The sequence below is a fragment of the Gossypium hirsutum genome, chromosome D10, assembly GCF_007990345.1.
Source record: "Gossypium hirsutum isolate 1008001.06 chromosome D10, Gossypium_hirsutum_v2.1, whole genome shotgun sequence".
Taxonomy (NCBI): Eukaryota; Viridiplantae; Streptophyta; class Magnoliopsida; order Malvales; family Malvaceae; genus Gossypium; species Gossypium hirsutum.
The window spans coordinates 8771140-8791459 of NC_053446.1; the positions used below are offsets into that span (position 1 = coordinate 8771140).

At 33.4% G+C, this 20320-nt stretch overlaps 2 protein-coding genes and 1 pseudogene across 4 annotated transcripts; 1 reads left to right on the forward strand and 2 right to left on the reverse strand.

The window, feature by feature from the left end:
* Positions 1-3078, forward strand: LOC107914846 (acyl-protein thioesterase 2). Its single transcript, XM_016843894.2, has 9 exons — positions 1-649; positions 811-925; positions 1526-1562; positions 1690-1759; positions 1859-1963; positions 2073-2223; positions 2382-2464; positions 2549-2642; positions 2735-3078. The coding sequence occupies exons 1-9, from the start codon at positions 619-621 to the stop codon at positions 2811-2813; spliced, it is 765 nt and encodes a 254-aa protein (XP_016699383.2). The 5' UTR covers positions 1-618; the 3' UTR covers positions 2814-3078.
* A 1835-nt stretch (positions 3079-4913) lies between these two features.
* On the reverse strand, positions 4914-9580 carry LOC107914251 (monothiol glutaredoxin-S15, mitochondrial). Of its 3 annotated transcripts, none has more exons than XM_041103043.1 (8): positions 9434-9580; positions 7620-7713; positions 7451-7538; positions 7053-7187; positions 6821-6920; positions 6417-6483; positions 5409-5487; positions 4914-5149 (listed from the first exon to the last, which is right to left on the reverse strand). In XM_041103043.1, the coding sequence occupies exons 3-8, from the start codon at positions 7523-7525 to the stop codon at positions 5093-5095; spliced, it is 513 nt and encodes a 170-aa protein (XP_040958977.1). In that variant the 5' UTR covers positions 7526-7538; positions 7620-7713; positions 9434-9580; the 3' UTR covers positions 4914-5092. The 3 variants fall into 3 exon arrangements, with proteins under 3 accessions (XP_040958977.1, XP_040958978.1, XP_040958979.1); XM_041103044.1 differs by having other exon boundaries at positions 7451-7555; XM_041103045.1 differs by having other exon boundaries at positions 7620-7665; positions 9434-9452.
* A 148-nt stretch (positions 9581-9728) lies between these two features.
* Positions 9729-11270, reverse strand: LOC107915877 (formamidopyrimidine-DNA glycosylase-like; annotated as a pseudogene).
* Between the last annotated feature and the right edge of the window lie 9050 nt (positions 11271-20320).

The window sequence follows — 20320 nt, forward strand, 5'->3', positions numbered from 1 at the left end:
GAGCTTCATAGGAGAAAGGGAAAACAAAATGAAACTCTGCTAGTGTCATTTCAGTAGTATATTTCTATAATACCAAAAAAATTATGTAAAGGATGCATGAAAGTTATAAAACTTGTAAGCATTTTGTTTAATGGGTATCAATCAAATCATCAAAAGAAATGATAAACAAATGATTGTGAAAAGACAATATCTTTTTCAAATTTAGGTTATTCTTTTCTTGTTTTCAGTAATATTCTGTTGAGTTGTTGCTGGAGGGTTTAGCTTTATTTTTTGGCCACTGCCCACAAGCATAGATTCTCTCATTGTTGAAAATCTGTAGTAAGGGATGGATGATGGTGCTCTGCTTGGATTCTCTCTCTGCTATTCAAAAGATTTTTTGCTTTTGTCATTGTCTTTACCCCTTCCTTTTCAAGGATGCCCCTCTCTCCCTCCTTTTCTTTGTGTTTTCTAGGCAATTTTTAGGCTCATTGTGTAACCTGTTGTACTCTATTCGCCTGTTTTTATTCCATTTCCACACTCTCCATTTGGATATAAATACACATTTCCCCTTCTGGGTTTTCTTCATTGTATCACCTCTTCTCTCACTTTTCTATTAGGTATAGACTGAGAGGGAAAAAAATGAGCTATTCACATAATACCATGGGCTCAGGTTTGTTCCTTTTCTTTATAATTTTACCCCCCTTTCTCATTTCAACTTGTTGAACTTCACTAATTGCTGATATGTTCTTGATTCGCTTACAAGGTTTCTAGTAATGTCTTCTTTGGATCAGACATTTCGATTGTTGACCTCCATTGATGCTCCTTTTTTAGGTAGTAGAACTGCTAGAAGGACATTTGATTTTGGAAGGACACATGTTGTTCGACCTAAAGGGAAACACCAGGCAACTATAGTATGGCTTCATGGCCTTGGTGACAATGGCTCGAGGTATTGCTTCTTTTTCCTTTATTTTTCACTTGCTGCTGATGTATGTTCTTTTCAAGTTCATATTATGAACATCCAAGCTGTTCATCACTTTTGCATGTAGGAAGCTCATATCAATGCTATGTTTGTTTTTCCACTATTAAGATGTTTATTTATTTATTTTTTGCCTCATCGTATCTTAAGCTTAATTTGGGAAGCCTTAAATGTGAAAAAAGAGCATATTCCATGCCCATAGATTAGGGACCACAAATTAAAATTTCTTCCCATGCCAAAATTAACAAAACATTAATTACCTTTAGGCAAAGGATATTCGTTTTTTAATTTAGTATTATAGGTGGTTCTGGAATTCTTATGCTTTAATCCCAAAGCAGTAAAGCATAAACTTGAGATTCAAGGTAAAAGTAAAACCGGTTTTACTATTTACCTTTTCACCTTGCATGAGCAAGTGTGTAAAACCTGCAGTTTTTTGGCTGAATTCATTTGATTCCTCTAATCACATCATCTTAGATAAAAAAGCATACAACTTGATATGAAATTATATAAATTGCACTTAATTATAATGAAGCATTTTCCAATCCTCATTTTGTTCCTGTTTTGTTACAGCTGGTCCCAGCTCTTGGAAAGTCTTCCTCTTCCAAATGTAAGGGTGCTTTCATATTTTACTTTCAACTTATATTGTCTCTATATACATACTGTCTTCTCCTCCAATATTTCAAATGATTCTCACATGTGTGTTTATGTATATTTCTCTTGATTCCATGTTTCAGATAAAATGGATTTGCCCAACTGCTCCTACTCGTCCTGTGGCTTTACTTGGGGGATTTCCTTACACAGCATGTAAGAAAAATTTTTGGTTCCATCATCTGGTTTATGACATAAACAGTGTGTTGCTTTGACAACGGACACTGATATAATGATATAAATATCTTGCATCAGGGTTTGATGTTAGTGAGCTGTCAGAAAATGGTCCAGATGATTGGGAGGGTTTAGATGCCTCAGCAGCTCATATTGCAAACTTGTTGTCAACAGAGCCATGTGATGGTATTTTGAAGGCCTTATCATCTACAAAATAATAGCCTCCTCGCAAGATTTGATTCAACAAAAGAAATTAAATGAAAAACTTACTCTCTTATCAATTTCCCTTCGCCAGTTAAGGTCGGAATTGGAGGCTTCAGTATGGGTGCTGCAATGGCACTTTACTCTGCAACTGCTTGTGCTCTGGGAAGGTATGGAAATGGCAATCCATACAACATCAACCTAAGGGCAATTGTTGGACTAAGTGGATGGCTTCCTGGTTCAAGGTATTACCGTCTACATCGTTCAAAATTAATTTTCTAACAAACTTACCTGCCCTACTCTTTCATGTTTTGGACTTCTTTTCCAAACACAAAGATTAGTTTTGTCAGAAATCATCATGATATAATGATTTACTTGCTCATCAAAGGTGTTACGTTTCTAGGTGCTTAAGGAACAAAATAGAAGTATCACATGAAGCTGCACGGCGCGCAGCTTCATTGCCAATTATGCTTGGCCATGGAACTTGTATGTATCTTCATACTACACTTAATGAACATTCCAATTTCTTGTTTTGTCTACTAAACTGATCCTCTTATAATCTTATTGCAGGTGATGATGTTGTCCCTTACAAACATGGAGAAATATCTGCCCATTCCTTGAATGTAGCCGGATTTCGAAACCTCACTTTTAAAGATTATGAAGGGTAACTATTTAGGCTCTTACAATAACAGTAACGAGCTCATTGTTAATTCACAAAACCAGATAAAGTTCAAGTTTTTGATCTGGTTTGTGCAGGATTGGTCATTACACAATCCCTAAAGAGATGAATGAGGTCTGCAATTGGCTTACAGCAAGACTGGGGCTTGAGGGATAACGCTAAATATAGCTGAGTCGGGGAGCAATAACGGTGAAAAGAGAGAAGACTGAATATGTTACAAGTAGGTGGTAAAAAAAATGGATTGTTAGGGTATATGGTATACTTGAATTAGCCCTCTTAAATCCCTTTTAGTCTGTTTTACCTCTCCTTAAAAATAAAAGAGTTTCGGATGTAGGAGGTAGATTGTAATAGCCTAGTGAGTCTGTTGTACTTTTGAGACCATTTTGGTATTAGTTAATGTGATATATACTGATATTTGAAACTGGTGGCATTTGGCTTCTATCTTCATTTTGTTTTCCTTTCTAGCCTTTCCGACAGTAGGAACTGAGTTGCAAGACAGAACATAAGACGGCTTATATGGACAAGTTCTTCCCACACTTGATGCAATCAGACATAACCTCTAGCTACTGATGAGACAGATTCTTCCATTTCTTTTGCACTCCGCAATATTTGATCCTGTAAATTCCAGCATATCAAAGTCATTAGCAAAGGGCATAACAATACACGTGCCAACATGGAAGTTAAAAAGAGTGGAACATCTCCTATAATTGACATCAATCGAATAATATCTGGTATAATTCCAGCAGTGAGTGAACTTTTCAACATCTGTATGGTAATCAAGCAAAATCTAAACTTATTCCGCTAAGAATCAGGAAAAATAAAATCCTAAAGTTCACTGTGTTGGTTGGGATAGGAGGAGACACCGCAAAGGCCTATTTGAAAGAGCTTGAACGCAAATCATTTTCTCCATCTCAGTACACAACGATTCTTACACGATTTAAGCTCTGAATTGTTGGTTAGGTATGTTTCCAAAAGCACAATAAAAAATCAATACAACAATGCTTCAAAGTGGATATCGAGTCACTATCTTTATAATTCTATTTGCTCTCATCTCTATTTTGGTATGTAAAAAAACTACAAGTACATAAATATTAAAAATACAATTAACTCTGACACATTGAACACGGATGAAATGTAACAAGAATATCAAATTTTATAAACAACTTATACAATATTTTTTATATGGAATAATCTAATAATATTAAATACAGGAAAAAAAACCTTATTTTCTGAATTTTTTTTGGGTGTATCTTGTAAATAAATTTTGAGTTCTCAAGTGAGAGATAAAGTATCCATTTGGATAGACACATCTCTCAAAAATATAACATATAATTTTAATAGTTATAATTTTGTGTTAAAAATGAAGTGTTATAATTTTTTATATTTAAGAGACATAACTTAACATTATGAGTAATGACTGTACTTAGGACCTATTTATAGCTAGTGAAATATTATATGTTTTTTTTAAAAAAAGCTTAGAGAAATTATGCATCATCAACCAATAGAAGTTCATGAAAATGATTTCATTGCTTGAATGCAATCTTTTAACTTGAAAAAACAAACCAAAAAAAAAAACGGAAGACAAATAATCATCATAATGGACCGCAATTTCTTTTTCATCCCTACCCCATTACGCTTCATAATTTTAATTGATAAATTGATGCTTGTTTAAGGTATTGAATTATTGGGTGAGACATAGTGGGATCCGGTTATGGCACGACAACTGGATGCAGCAGAAATGGAGAAATCTTGTAGCTGCTTTAAAATCTTTAGAAAGGGCAATTACCCGGAATCCATCAGGATTTGGCAGATACATACATGTGCTTCCAATGAATATATGCTTCAGCATTTATGCCTCTGCTAACAAGAAATGATCCCATCATACTTTTTAACTCCCAACTTTTGGCAGTTACATAATTGGCATTCCTTGTGGTGTAACGTCAACCATTGGAAAGTGTAGGAACCTCGTCTTCCATCCAGAGAGGTTACATAACATCCATGTAAACAACTGATTTGCTTGTTGCAGGAGATGGGTTAGTTTTAATGCAATTGCAGCCTCATCATATTACCATTTCATTCATTGCAAGTATCAATCAACTTTGTATCAATAGGAATTTAGGTGGAAAACTGGGTGTTTATACTTCCAATTTGAAGCTTAAGGGGTGATGCAATTGCAAACAGACAATGGCAATGGAGTGATAACTCAGATACAATCTATTTTCACGAAGCAGAGGTTTTAATATGGCACACAGAGAATAAATAAATAAAGTAGAACAAATAGATTATTATTTGAAAGTTTTTAACAAGTCAAGGTCATCATACATTAGTAACATGGAACCTTTTTATCTTTATCATCTTCCGGAGAAGAAAAGGGGCAAACAAAAATACTTCAAATAAAGCAAAAACCTACTACAATCTTGAGATTCAACAGTGATTTATTCGAGCTTCGGACTGCCTACAATATCCTTGAGCTTTTCTTTCAGTTCTCCATTCTACACAAGTACATATCAAATGCATCAGCTATGAGCTATGTTATCAAGGGTTGAGTGTCCTATACAGATGTGTTTAATTTTTTAAAAGGTTTTTTGATTTATTTGGAGGATCATATTCTTCATGTTCATGTCTAAATCTATGTTAAAACACAATTGTCAGACGCAAATGCCTTAATTAAAATGAACCGTTCAGGTAACATAGTTGATAAATGGTCCTGTATAACTTGTGCAAAGGGAGACAAAAGAAACAAGACTTAACCTGATGCATGTTGAGAATTATATCTGAACCCCCAATGAACTCTCCCTTAATAAATATCTGTGGAAATGTGGGCCAATGGCTGCAAGAAAGAAAATGTGATGAGCGGAAATAAGCACATTATAAGAAAATCATCTATGGATGTTAATTAACCGTTTCTGAGGTGAAAAATCTATCAACTTCATCACAATAATAAAATCTATTGACCTGTATAAAACTAACATCATGTAACTACTCTGAGCTAAAAATAAACAAGAAATCAATTAGAAAAGAAAGATTAGGCATAAAGCTGAAACACTGAATGCGAGTAAGCCTAACCCTCAATGTGGAATTTGACCTTTTAATTATAACCACCTCTAATAAGAACACCTGAATGTAGCTATTCAGCTGTAGAACTACGGAGTGACATATCTGTGTCCTTTTCAGTTATAGGAAAACTTATTTGGATCTACCTAAGAAGAAGTCATATAACATGCTCATGTTTAAATAAGAGGATGTAGAAGAAAAAAAAAGAAGCATTTCAGTTGTTTCTGTGAATCGAATACCATATAAAATAGTTTCCTTTTTATATTTACGACCTTCTGCTTCAACCAAACACAAACTAAGTGATAGAATAGAACCATTATAAGAAATAGTTCTCAAAATCAACAGAAAGATTAGGTTTAAGAAAAAAAGGAAAATCTTGGCATAGCATCAATTTGTTCAGTGAAACCCATCGGAAATCTATAGGTCTAAAGAGATTCTTAACTTTTCCACAAGATACATTAGACATTGATGGAACAAAGATTGACAGCCCACCCAAGCCCCAGGACAAAGGCTTCATTGACTGACAAGTGTCAGCTGTCGGCAAGTTATTTTATTATGAAAACATAAATAAAAAGGAATATCATGTTCAAACCATGAAAACGAGAGAACCCTAGACTAAAAAAGAGAGTTTGAATGTCCACTTTCTTTTACCAAAACTATAATTAGGTTAGCCTTTGGAGTAAATACTAGAAAGAGTCAACTTACCTGAAGGCTTTAACAGCACTTTTCAGCTCAGCATCTTCCAGAATATTTCTTGCACTTAAAGGAACATCTGCATCAGCCAGAAAGTTGATAAGAATACAAAGCTACTAATACATTAGCTATAACAACCCAAAAAAATTACACCAAGATAAAACAAACATGCAAGGAGCAATCGGCAAACACAACAGGCATAAATCCTTTTGGTCGTGCAGCTCATAAGTTAACACTTGTACTAATTTTCTTCTAAAGGAGCATAACTCAAAAAGACATTAGTATATGATTCGTACACAGAGAGACACACAAACAATGTATAGCAGAAGCAGACTGACCCATAGACAGATTAATTACCAAGCAAAAACTGAATAAAGAAGTGGGTGAAATATTCATGTCATTCTATTAATACTTACTGTAGTGTTTCAACACTCTTACTGCCAATGAACTGAATCCACATTGAGGAAAATCAGGTACCCCTTTCATGTAAATCATCACAGGATTTTCCTTGACATCCTAGAATAGCAGTTAATCACAATCAATAATACCATAGCCTACGTGATAAAGAACATTTCTGAGCTACAAAGGAGACAAAAGTTCCAATCAACTTGTCTATATAACATGTAACATATCAAAGGGCATACCTACCTGTTCAACAACATCCTTCAAAGAAACATCAGAACTCTGAATCTTATTTGTTGGTCTAAAATCTTCATGTGTACCAGGGTCACCGGGAACAGATGTTGAGTATTTCAACCCACTCGGGTAGAAGGATCCAATTACCTAGTAACACAAGAACAAAACTAAGACCTTTTGAAATTAAAACAAGATAATTCACGAGGGGCACCATCGAATCAAAACACATAAACTTCAGTCACAGATTTAGCAAAGGAACCACATTTTGAAGCAGTGAACTCCGCGAATATTTAAAAAGGCTAGAGCTGAACTATCTAAAACCCTAAACCCTAAAACCAAAACTAACATGAATTGATATCACTACATCATGAAAGCAATGAATAATAATAGTAATAATAACTAGTACATACGTTTCTACTAGAAAGAGCAGCTGGGAGAGTAGCGATAGCCTTCAACACCGCGTTTGACGATAATAATCTAGCCATGACCTCCCAAATTCTGATTATTCAAAATAACTAAAAATTTCAATAGATAAAATCAATCAACTGCAACTAAAAGTTGAACATGAAATTTGTTTACCTTCGTAAAAAGAAAATAAAAAACCAGATGGGGAACGCTTAGGGCTCTGCAAAGAAAGGAGGGGGAGCGAGCAAAGTGTTTATTCCGGAATAGTCTGAAGAAAAGAGAGATTTGCAATCAAGTCCAAAAGTTTTAAGTTAATGTTGTTTTGATCTAAATCTTTTGCAGTATATTAATCTAGATCTTATAATTTTCAACTCATAATTTATATCCTTCCCTTTATAAATAGTATGAATACATGGATGTAATTGTAATTTGACAACTATGCAAACAGAGTCGAGGGTCGGGATAAAAAGTATTAAATTATAAATTTTTGGCGTAATGTAAAATTTAACTTTTATCAATTGCATTTTCTTTAATATAACTCTTTCTTTTTTAGTCAAATGAAAATTTCAATTAACACATTAATTTTTTAACGATAATGATATAACAACTTGCATGACTGCCTATTAGAAGTGTCCATGAGCTAGGCTGGGTTCGGTCTGAGCCCAACAAAAATCTTAGGCCCGAGTTTGACCCGGCTAAAAAGAGATTTAAATTTTTGCCTAAACTCGACCCGAATTATATATACTAAACTTGGGCCCAACCCGATCCTTTTTTATACAATATTTAGAATTAATACATGCTATTTATTATTATTTTAAAATATAGAATTTTTTTAAACAAATTTTACAAATAAATTTAATATTTTGAAGAGTAAACTACTAAAATAGTCACTTTTGTTTTCCTTAGATTACATTTTAGTCACTTATGTTTGAAATATTACGTTTTAATCACTTACGTTATCGTGTTGTAACATTTTAATCACTGAGTCATTAATTGTCGTCAATAATGTAACGACAAGTTGACGTAACACGTTAAATCATAATTTCAAACAAAAATTTTAAGTTAATTTGTACAATCGTTCCCTATATTTTTTTCATTTTGAGCAATTAATTTTTTTTTCTTTTATGTTCTTTTCACTTTCCTTTTTTCTTTATTTCTTTTAACATAGTTTTTCTATATTTTCCATTTGTTAAAACTAGTCCCTATACTTTTATTTTTTGAACAATTTATTTTTTTTCGAGTGAGGCGAGCTTGTGGATTAGTCTTAACAAATGGAAAACATAGAAAAACTACGTTAAAAGAAATGAAGAAGGGAGAAAAACAGAGGGACAAGCAGAAGAGAATGGAAAAAAAAAGTTAAAAGAATAAAAAAGTTAAATTGCTCAAAATAAAAAAATATAAGGACTAATTGTAGAATTTAACCTAAAATTTTCATTTGAAATGATGATTTAACGTGCTACATTAGCTTACCGTTGCACCGTTAACAATAATTAACGGCTCAGTGAATAAAATGTTATAACACGATAACGTAAGTGACTAAAACATAACATTTCAGACATAAGGTGACTAAAATGTTACATGAGGCAAACAAAAATAACTATTTTAATTGTTTACCCTATATTGAAATTAATACATACAACTAATCGATTTGAAATAGAAATGTACTGGAAGACGAAAAAATTTAAACAAACTTCTGAGGATCTTTGCTGTTTAATTAACTGGCGGTCCTTATGTGTACAGAGTTTAATATATTAAATTTTGTCTTGTTATTATTATTACTTATAAGTTTGGTATTAAATTTCAGCCTAATTTAATCTTGATATAACAAATAAGGCTTTTATTATGGAACAGGATATTAAAATGTCAAAAAAAAATCAATTCTATGAAGAAGTTATTATAACTAATTCTTAGTGATAGTAGCGAAATCTTAAAACAATAATACATACCACCAACTATGGGTTTGCCTACGAGAATAAAGACCACGTTACCTGAGGGAATAATGATAGAGGAAGTAGGAAGCAGCAGTAGCGATAGAAGAAGCAGGAAGATTGATGTCATGTGCTCATTTACACTATTGACATGTTGTTGTTATTTCTTTATGTTTTAAGAATAATACAGTGAGTTTTGGGAAGTCAAAGCATATGGTTTTGGTGGCTCCGATCTTACTGGCTGTAAATGCTTAGGCAGTTCCGATTATCTGGGTTGTGTTACGGAACGAAATTAAGAGTAAAGGAAGAAGAAAAGAATTTGAAGAAAAGAGGAGAATTTAGGAGAATTCAGAGATTAGGAAAACTTATCATGTATATTCAGCATAACCGTTTTACCATGCAATGCATACAATATAAAGAAAAACAAACAAACAGAATGACGTGGACCATTCTGTTAAAAACAAAAAACACAAAACGCCCCGTATGACTAATTCCCAAAACTCCTCGTTTCACTTAATCTTTCCTAATGTCTCCTGCTAACTTTTCTGCTCATAACAATATTCCCTTCCCAGAAAACAGCCTTGTCCTCAAGGCTGAAAATGAGGAAATTTGGTTTTTCTTTTCATAGGAGCTTTTTACCACGACTTCTAGGGTTTCCCCCCTTCTTAGGCTTGGTAATTTTAGTACTTTCCTCTTCCTCATTCGTAGGTTCATCACCAACGCCATCTTCATCATCATCATTATCCTCAGCCTCATCACCTCCTTTTTTCTTAGAAGCCTGCTTTCTAGGTTTACCTGCTGCTTTTGTAGCTACTTTTCCATTCAATTTCTACAACTCCGGTACATATGCAGATGTCCTGCCACGAACATTGATAAAATCAATTTTCTTCCCGTCAACAAAAACCTTGCCAAGCTTCTTTTCACGAAAATGAAATATCCAATTACTAATGAACTGACCACTATCTGCCCCAACTTCAACTGCTTTTTCAATAACCTCCTTGATGCAATTGTGTAAAGTTGCACAGTTTTCTTTGGACAGGCTGGAACAAATCTGCAGAGGATGAATTCTTGCTTGGTATAGCACTTCATCTGCAATCCAATTGCCAATTCCTGAGATATAACACTGATCAAGCAATAGAGCTTTAATGCCAATCTTCTTCTTGCTTAAGGAATCAGTAAATTCATTAATCGTCATAGGCTCAAACAGTCCATTAGGACCAAGCTCAGATATTGTAGGCACAGATGTAGGATCTTTAAGCAAGCGGACTCTAGCAAATCATCTCTTATCAGAGAAAGATAGCTCCAAACCATCATCTAGTTCAACAAAGAACTTTGAATATTTGAAAGGCCATTCATCATTGTCTTTTACAGCAGACCTCTTATATTTTGTAACAGCAACGCCTTTTATAAAAAGAGCACCGGCCATGCCGAACTTACTCACTGCTGGTGTGCCTACCGCTTCAAGGTACTGTTCCAATTTGGTCCACCATCCCCTGAAATCAGTACCATCAAACCTGGGGCATTCCAGTCTGTTACCTTTCCCCGAAGCTCCCAAAGCAATTGGTTGCTCTCTCAAATGCACACTGCCTCCTGCAGCAATGGATGGATCCGTCTGCGCTTGAGGTGGATCAGAATCTTTTGGTAGGAACCCAAGAGGAGCCCCCAAAACCCCCTTATCCTTATCACCTGCAGCAGTTACCGGTAAACCAGTTGGCGGTGGCCCTAAATACTGAATGAACAACGACTGGAAATCACCTCGTAACTCCGTTCGAAGCTCCTTTAGTCGGGATTCCATCTTGACCTCCAGATACACAAATTTCTCTTGGAATTTGGAGATTTCCTGCTGCATATTACTCACCTCTTTTTGCAGCCTCGTCGATATGCCTTCGCCAGCCATCGAAAGGGATCGTGATAGCTCTGATACCTTTGTTACGGAACAAAATTAAGAGTAAAGGAAGAAGAAAAGAATTTGAAGAAGAGAGAAGAATTTAGGAGAATTCAGAGATTAGGAAAAATTATCATGTATATTTAGCATAACCGTTTTACCATGCAATGCATACAATATAAAGAAAAACAAACAAACAAACAAACAGAATAACGTGAACTATTCTGTTAAAAACAAAAAACGCAAAACGCCCGTATGACTAATTCCCAAAACTCCTTGTTTCACTTAATCTTTGCAAATGTCTCCTGCTAACTTTTCTGCTCATAACAATTATCTGGGTTGTAACGACACCAAGACTCCGTTAAATAGACAGAGATGGGGTGTTGGTGGAATATCTGCTTGAAAATAAACAAGTATCTCTTTTCTTAGTTGTCATTTTTATTTCTTCTCTTGTCTGCTTCTTCTTTCTTTTCTTTCTTGTGATATTGTTTCTTTGTTGTTAGTGTGCTGTAATTCTCAAGCAAAACTCGACCCGAGCTCAGCACGCAACAAGGTATTAGAGTTGATGATCTACAATGTCCCGTGACGGCGTTTCTACTCGACTTCAAAAGGATGTGGGCTGTCTGCAGCAAGCGGTGGCAAAGTTGCATGAGGACGTTTCACAGTGGAGTTCAAAATTGAATGATGGGTTGAAGGAATTAAAGATGGAGTTCAAAAGGGAACTTAAGCTGGAGTTGAGGGACTTGAAAGATTGGTTATGGGGAGAGATCAAGTCCGAAATGCTGAGTTTGTTGGAACTGTATTTGGGCCGACTATCTGCTTCCGTTGCGGGTGGACAATCATCTGTTCCTGTTCCTGCTAGACAGTCGAGTGATAAAGGGAAGGGGATTTTAGGCGTGCTACCAACTGAGTTCTTATAACAGCTCATTTTTTAGTGATGTCTGAAATAGTGGTTTCAGGATTACAATTCTGACGTGTTAATTTATAAATATTAAATCATTAATATTTACGAAGTTATCGTGTCGTATTAATTTTTGGTTAGAAAATTTTAACATTTAGATAGTTAATTAAATAAAAAGGATTAAATCGTAAAAAGTTAAATGTTAGTTTCTAATAGATAAAAGAAATTGGATTGATAAATAATAATGAAGCGATGAAATATTTTAGTAAATGGACTATTTTAGTTATAGTGGTTGGTGTTGACTTGGTTATTTTTGAAATTGTTATTATTTTAAAGGTTATTTTAGGAATTAGTTAATAAACTAAATAAAACAAAAGATGAAAATCTATCATCTTTTTCATCTTTTTCTTTGTTTGGTCGAATGCCATTGTTGGGGAACTCCAAGTTTTGCTTTGGGTTTAAGTCTTTGTATGTAAGCTATTTCTTATTCGTTTTTTTTTATTTTTTATGTTTTTATGATCGTTGTATTGATATCTAGTTAGTTTAGGTACTAATTTGTGAAGTTTTTAAAGTTTAGAAAAATTACCATTGATGTTCTTAAAGTATTATTGATGTTTGTTCTTGAGCATGAAGCTTGATGATAATTTTGATCTAATTTGTAAAGTGATTTTTAGAAAATCTCATGATTAGGAATTAAATTGAAAATAAATTAAAATGGATGATTCTCTTGATAAATTCATAATTATAGGTGTAATATCCCGAAAATTATTACAATAAGAAAGTAAGATAGTATCCTTGATATAGTAAAATAAGGAAATAAAGTAACAAGAAGGGAAATTTTGAGTTATGGCAACATTGGGAAGTATATCATGACATATTAATGCAAGAAAGGATTAAATCGTAAAAGTGAGAAAATTTTTGTTGCCCAAGGGTAAATACTCAAAATTTGAGGGGTTAAAGTGTAAATATGAAAAATTTGAATGACCAATAGTGCAAATATTTTAAGGGTGGAATAATCTAGAAACTAAGGAAAATGGATGAATTAGGATCAAATTGAATAGATGAAGAATTATGAGGGACTAAATCGTAATTTTACCAAATTAAATAATGACTCAAGGATGGAATTTTAAAAATTTATAAAGGTCAAAATGGTCATTTAGAAGAGAGAGAAATCTAGAAGATAATGATGATGTTGGATATATTTTAAATTAATTAAATAAATAAATATTAGTTTATTAATATTTTAATTTGATTTTTAAATTATATTTTATTATTTTATTATTTTATTATTTAGTATATATATGTGGAAAGAAAGATGAAAAATCATCATCCCACCATTTTTTCCCATGCACCAACGTGAGAAGAAGAGAGAAAGAAAGAAAGTTTTACTTTCTTTACAATTTGGTCCTTCCACCAAAAATTTATCATTTTCACCTAGAAATCAAAAGAATTTCTCCATCAAGAGAGAAAGATAACAAGGAGACTATGGGCAGCTAGAATATCAAGTTAGATTCAAGAAATAGAAGTTTGAGGAGAGAGAAAATCAAGTTAAAGGTTGAAACTAATAGGACAAGGTAAGAACATCAAGATTTCAATATAATTTTAAGTTTGATATTATTGAAAAAGCATAGAAATGATGTTATAGTAGAGTTTTCTTATATAAGGTCTTATGTTCTTGATATATTAGTGAAGGGAAATAAGTGAAAGTGATGAGAAATATTATAGAGAAAGGGAATAAGGGAGTTATAAACTTAGTAATCAACATCTTGTACTAAAACAGTTTTGGACAGCAGCAATAGGTTAACTTTGAAAAATCACCATAAATTGTGGATATCGAATTAGAGAATGAAAAAAATATTGAATTAAAGCTTATTGAGTCTAGTTTTTCATAGAAGAAACGGTTTAATTAATGAAATTGTAAATCATGAGATATAATAAATTTTGTGAGACAAGGTCAGAATGATTTCGGGTTCCCCTGTTCTGAATTTGGAAAATCATCAAAAATTGAATAAAAATAATTAGGAGCTTCAATTTATATTTTTAAAATCCTTAAGGAGTCTATTTTCAATATAAGAAAATGGTAATATCATCTGAATCCCGTACGAGGAGATAATTAATTTTTAGTGAAGAAGCATCGGAACTGTCAGACAACAGAATAGAGATGAATTTAAAGAATAAACTGTACTTATTGGCTAAACCAAAAATTCTGAAAATTTTATGGTAAGAATTTGTGAGTCTAGTTTCATATAAAATTTTCTTATCTCAATTCGTAGTTCTATAGCTTAAAATATAATTAATTTAGTGACTATGACTCAAGTGAACAGCTTGTTATGAGTAAACAAGTAAATAATGGTATTATATATATCAAGGATGTGGAATGGAGTGGAGGAGGAGGAAAAATATATGTAAATATTCAGCTAATATGAGTTTATTTTAAAATAGCTAATTTACATGTTATAGGTTCAGGGACTAAATTGAATAAAGGTAATTTTTTAGGGTAATTTTATAAAAATGCAAAAAATGACCAAATTACATGAAATGAACTGTTTTATTATTTAAATTAATAAATTGAATGAAATGTTAATTTAGATCAAGATTGGGCAGAAAATCAAGGGAAATGGAAAATTACCAAAATGTCATTGTATCTTGGTATTTCTGCAAATTAGCCTGGTAAGTTCGTATGAACTATATTCTGTACAATTTTGATTAAAGTGAATGTTATTTGGTGATGAATAATATATATATCTGTGTGTGTGTGTGTTTTAGTATTGAACTGAATTTAGTAAATTGAATTGAATAAGAAATATGTGTTAGCACTGAATTGAATTGTGAAATTACTGAATATTGTTATGTGTACTGCATTGAACTGTGAAATTACTGAAATAATAAATTACTGCAATACTGTGAAACTGATTGAAATAAGGAATTATAATTGATACTAAACTAAGATGGAAATTATACTGAAAAGTGAATTAAATACCCTATTAACTAGTCGGGCTAGTCGGATATAGTTGGCATGCCATAGGATATGGAAGAGTACAGGTTTTCGCCGGCTTACTGATCAGACACTTATGTGCCTACTACTGTTACTGTTACCGATTCGGCATTTTGTGTGTCGAATACTGTTACCGTTACTGTTACCGATTCGACACTTTGTGTGTCGAATAATGTTACTGTTACTGTTACCGATTCGATACTTTGTGTGTCGAATACTATTACCGTTACTGTTACAGATTCAGCACTTTGTGTGTTGAATATTGTTATTGTTACTGCTACCATTACTGATTACTGATCAGGTACTATGTACCGTTTAGGCACAATGTACCGTCTTGATGTGTTTGGTTGGATCCGTGTATCTGCCAAAGCCCGAGTCTGTTAATAAGGGTAGTTAAATGAAAAGTTAAATCAATCGAAATGAAACAGTTGAGCCATAGAAAAGGAAGCGTGATTGTAGAATATAATTTGAAAATATAAATTGAATATGAAAATGTGAATAGAAAGCATGAACTAATTGTTCATGAGATAAATAAAGGCTCAATGTAATAGTATATGATGTTAACAAATGAAACCAAATTGAATTATAAATATTGAAAAATGAATTATTATTGGAAATACATTATCGAATTTAATACTCAATTTGGATTGAACGCGGGATTGAATACAATCGTTCTGTGGCAGAGGATGAATTGACGGATAAGACCATAACTGGGTTATGGCACAAGGAACGTAAGACCATGGTCGGACCATGGCAGTGTTTGTATGTGCAAGACCATAGTTGGACTATGGCACCAAAGAACGATGTACTCATATCCGTAAGTCGTTCTTCGATTCAGAAAGAAACGGTAAAAGACTTATGTATTTGAATTGAAAGATTTATAGATTATTATTGGTATTGATCTGAAATAAATATAACAATTGATATTTAAATGATATAACAGGTAAAGGTCTGAAGTGAAATAACATGAGTTTGAAATGAATTATTACCAGTATGTACGCGAAATTCATGAAAATGACGGTACATGAAATATCGAAATAATGAAATAAATGATATATGCCTATGAAGAAACGATAAGAGAATGATATGTATCATGACATGTAAATGTATGATTATCTTTAATATGTTGATACAAGAAAATTATGCATGATGAGTTTATATGTAATGTGTGCAAGTACACTAACCAGTGTTGTTGCTTGATGCTTAGGCTAGTGCCAAGCTATTGGTTGAATAGTAATATGATTATTTAATCGAAGCATTGAATTGATAAGTATTTGAGGGAAAATATGCTAGTGCTCATGAAAAAGTGGTATGGTTTAAATTGTGCAATTTTTTATGAAATGACTTATCATGTGATCAATTTGGAAAAGGCTTTAGTTAAATGCACTAGCTTGTGACTATGGTTAAATGATATGTTTATAACCTGTGTGTCACGCATATGGAATAAGTATGGAAAGTAAAGAAATGCAAATGAAAATAAAGAAATTAGGAAGAGTTAAATTTATATAAAATCCTACTAAGCTTGGGATAATATGTAAGTGATACTGTGAATTTATTCACATTGTGAGTCGATAAATATAGCTTCATGAGTACTATGGTATTAATATTGGATTATTCTTGATATGTATAGATTTCATATTTTAAATGAACTAATATGATTAAAGACTATACGAGCTTACTAAGCATTCATTGCTTACGTATTTGTTTTTTTTATTTACCCTACAGATTATCGGAAGCTCGATTGGGTTGGAAGCTTGTCAGAGATCTATCACACTATCCATTGGTTCTATCGGTAATTTTGGATGATTTGATTCTGGTTATAATGCATGTATAAGTTAATTTGGCCAACGTTGGCTCATTAATGTTTTAATTTTGAATGGTTTCAAATATGAATGCTAAATGAAATGAAATGTCTGATAATTAATTTGTAAACTTTGGTAATGCTCCGTAACCCTGTTCCAGCGACGGATTCGGGTTAGGGTGTTACAATAGGGATTTTTTAGAATGGTTAAAAATTGGGTTCAATGGGTTTAAAATTTAATTATGTGAAATAAGCTTGTTTTGGTCTTAAGGACCAAATTGAATAAAATGTAAATGTTTGGGGTCTAATGTGCAAAATTGTAAATAGAAAGTTATATGTATTAAATTGAATAGTATATGAAATTGAGGCTAATAACTGAAATAAATTATATCATAGATCAAGAACAAGTAGATAACCGAGGAAAATGGAAAGTAGCTGAATAGTCTCTAAATCTTTATTGTTACTGCAGTTTAGCCCTGGTAAGTTCATTCGGTTTGTTTTGATATATTTTACAATATGGATTGAGTGAGAATTTATTTTTTAATTGTTAAATTAAATATTTCGATGTTAAATTAGTATGAATGGAAATAATAAACTGTTGGACCTTGATTTAGCAATAATATCTCCTGAGCCGATGAACGTAATATAGAGTATGATTGGCATGCCGATAGGTTTTAGTGTGTGTGGTATGGGATTGATTTGATATGAAACGATGATTCCTGACCTTTGATTTTACACTTAATATACCGAAGTCCAGCATTTGTTGCGGATGATCACAATATATTACAGTAATTCTGGCGTGTTACCAGGGGCGGATGTAAAGCCTTCGGGCTTGGCACTTAGTGCCGAGGCATATTTTCGGAGGAATGTTAGCCTACGGGCTAGGCACTTGGTGCCGAGGTGTATTATCAGTGGGATTGGCTCGTTTGAGCGTTTGGCGTGTTTCAGATGGATAATTGTGTCCTCATATCCATATATCGTTTATCGGGCAATGTTACTTGTGTTAAATGCCTTGTTATTGAATTGTTGAAAGATTATTCATGAATCTTCTGATAGCATTGTGGCTTGATAGTGAATGATCTCATACTTGTTTATGTATAAACTCACATGTTGTGGATTGTAGTTGATAGGAGACCCTGACTTTTTATCTTGTTATTAAAATTGTTATATTTAATTCGGTAAGCTTTATCGTTTTAATTGTTGAACTTACTAAGCTCTAGTGAAGCTTACTCGTGTTATTTTTTGTTTCTTATAGATAACGTTTTGTGGAGTTGGACAATTGGATCAACTTGAAGATCACACGATCTAGATTAGACCTGTCCATGGGCCGGGCAGGGTTCAGGCCGGGCCCGAAAAAAATTTCGACCGGACTCTTAGGTCCGGGCCCGGCCTGACCCGAAATATGGGCCTAAAATTTTGCCCAGGCCCGACCTGGGAAAAAATAATAAGCCCGAGCCCGGCCCGGCCCAGCTCGATTTTTAATAAACACAAAAAAATATTTTAAAAATAAAAAAATAAAAAAATATATTTTTAAAGTATTTTAAAATTTAAAAATAAAATAAAATATATATTTATTATATTTGGGCCGGGCTCGGGCCAAAAAAGTTGAGCCCGAGCCCGGCCCATTTTTTAAACGGGCCTCTTTTTTTACTCAAGCCCATATTTCGGGCCTATATTTTTACCCGAACCCTCTCATATTTCGGGCGAGCCCGGCCCGGCCAATGGACAGGTCTAATCTAGATACATTTTGGTAGATTTTGATATGTTTATTTTAGGTTATATGGCATGTAATAGGTGTTTTTGTATATGTTTATATACTTATTACAAATGTTATGTTTTAAGCTTGGTATAAGCTTACTTGTGTATGTGTCTTTAATCTTGGTTTGAATATGTTCATATAAAGTTGTTTTGGTCATGTGATATAAACCTTATTTAAGTGTTTGAATCATTGTATGAATGAATGTGAATGATTAAGAAGAAATGATAAGTTTGGCATGAGTTTTATATATGAACTTATGAATTTGAATACAAATTTGTTGATATGTCATGTGAATTGATGTTGATAATTGAATTTTGGTGTCAATGAGAAAACATTGGTTAGACACTTAGGTTGATTTTTTTGACATGCTTTAGGCTTGTTTAAATTTGTTTTTGAAGTATGGAAATGGTTGATTTTGATTTGGCTTGGAACCTAAATGTTGGATGAAAGTTTTGCCTTATTTTGGAAGCTTTTTAAGATGCACACGACCATGTGTCTTATTAATTTTTAGGTGCAGGATTTTTCCCACGGTCATAGTTAGTTACACGACCTAGGCTATTCCACACAGTTGTGTGACCCATGTTTCTAAAATTTTTAAATTTTTGCATGTTTTTCTGTTTTGATTCAAATTAGTCATTGATTGTTCCCAAACCATTTTTAAGGCCTCGTAAGCTCAGTTTAAGTCTCGTAAGTGTATTTTTACCCTGATTTTTATTAGTTGTTGAATGTTATCATTTATTTTATATTTTTGTTTCTATTTGATGATATATGTCCTAATATATACTGTAATGCTCCATAAGGTCAATTCGATGATGGAGACGGGTTAAGGGTGTTACAGTTTTCGCCTAGGGAATGTCCACGTTTGGGGTCTTATGTCGATTAACATTTCCCTAAGTCACACAAGTTAGAATGTCTACGTTTTGACAGGTTCGATTTCAGGGGTTGGTGGGCTAAACTCGAACAATATTTTGAGGCTGAGGGGATCCCTTCCAATGCTAAGGCCCGAACAGTAATGCTACACTTGGAGGGAAATGCTCTCAATTGACACCATTTTTATACACAGAGGCAATGAGGCTTCCGCATGTTGGTTTGAGAGATGTGTGCTCAGAGCCTGCAGGAACGCTTTACGCCGAGTTATTTTCAGGACTCCATGTCTGACTTGGTGTCATTGAAGCAGCATGGGTCAATGGACCAATATCATTACATTTTTGTTAGTTTGTTGAATCAATTGCAGCTACCCGAATCATATGCCTTGAACATATTTACCAATAACTTGAAAACTGAAATCGGGCAATACCTACAATTGTTCAAGCTAAAAACTTTGGTGGAAGGATTTCGAATGGCACGTTAAGTGGTATATTACAACAATCTCTTAGGAGGTCGTTCTTGACATTGGGTCCCACAACTGCAAAATCCTCGAATCATACATCTATCGTTTCTCAGACTTTAAAGCTACAAACTACCCGAAATGGGGAACTCATAGTAGTAGTAACTCTACGAGCGCAACTCATAAATCAATCACGGCTACAGGTTCATCAAGAGGTTTAATAGAACTTTAAGAGCCACAGAGATTGATTATAAGAGGAAGAAAAGGGATGTGATTTTA

Bases quoted from the DNA above. Each gene is read 5' to 3' on its own strand.
- LOC107914251 (XM_041103043.1), bottom strand. From the start codon at position 7,525: ATGGCTAGATTATTATCGTCAAACGCGGTGTTGAAGGCTATCGCTACT. The intron at 7,188-7,450 runs GTATGTACTAGT...TTGTGTTACTAG, and splicing joins CTGCTCTTTCTAGTAGAAAC to GTAATTGGATCCTTCTACCC. The intron at 5,150-5,408 runs GTTAAGTCTTGT...GTACTTGTGTAG, and splicing joins TAATTCTCAACATGCATCAG to AATGGAGAACTGAAAGAAAA.
- LOC107914846 (XM_016843894.2), top strand. From the start codon at position 619: ATGAGCTATTCACATAATACCATGGGCTCAG. The intron at 1,563-1,689 runs GTAAGGGTGCTT...TCCATGTTTCAG, and splicing joins AAAGTCTTCCTCTTCCAAAT to ATAAAATGGATTTGCCCAAC. The intron at 2,224-2,381 runs GTATTACCGTCT...TTACGTTTCTAG, and splicing joins GGATGGCTTCCTGGTTCAAG to GTGCTTAAGGAACAAAATAG.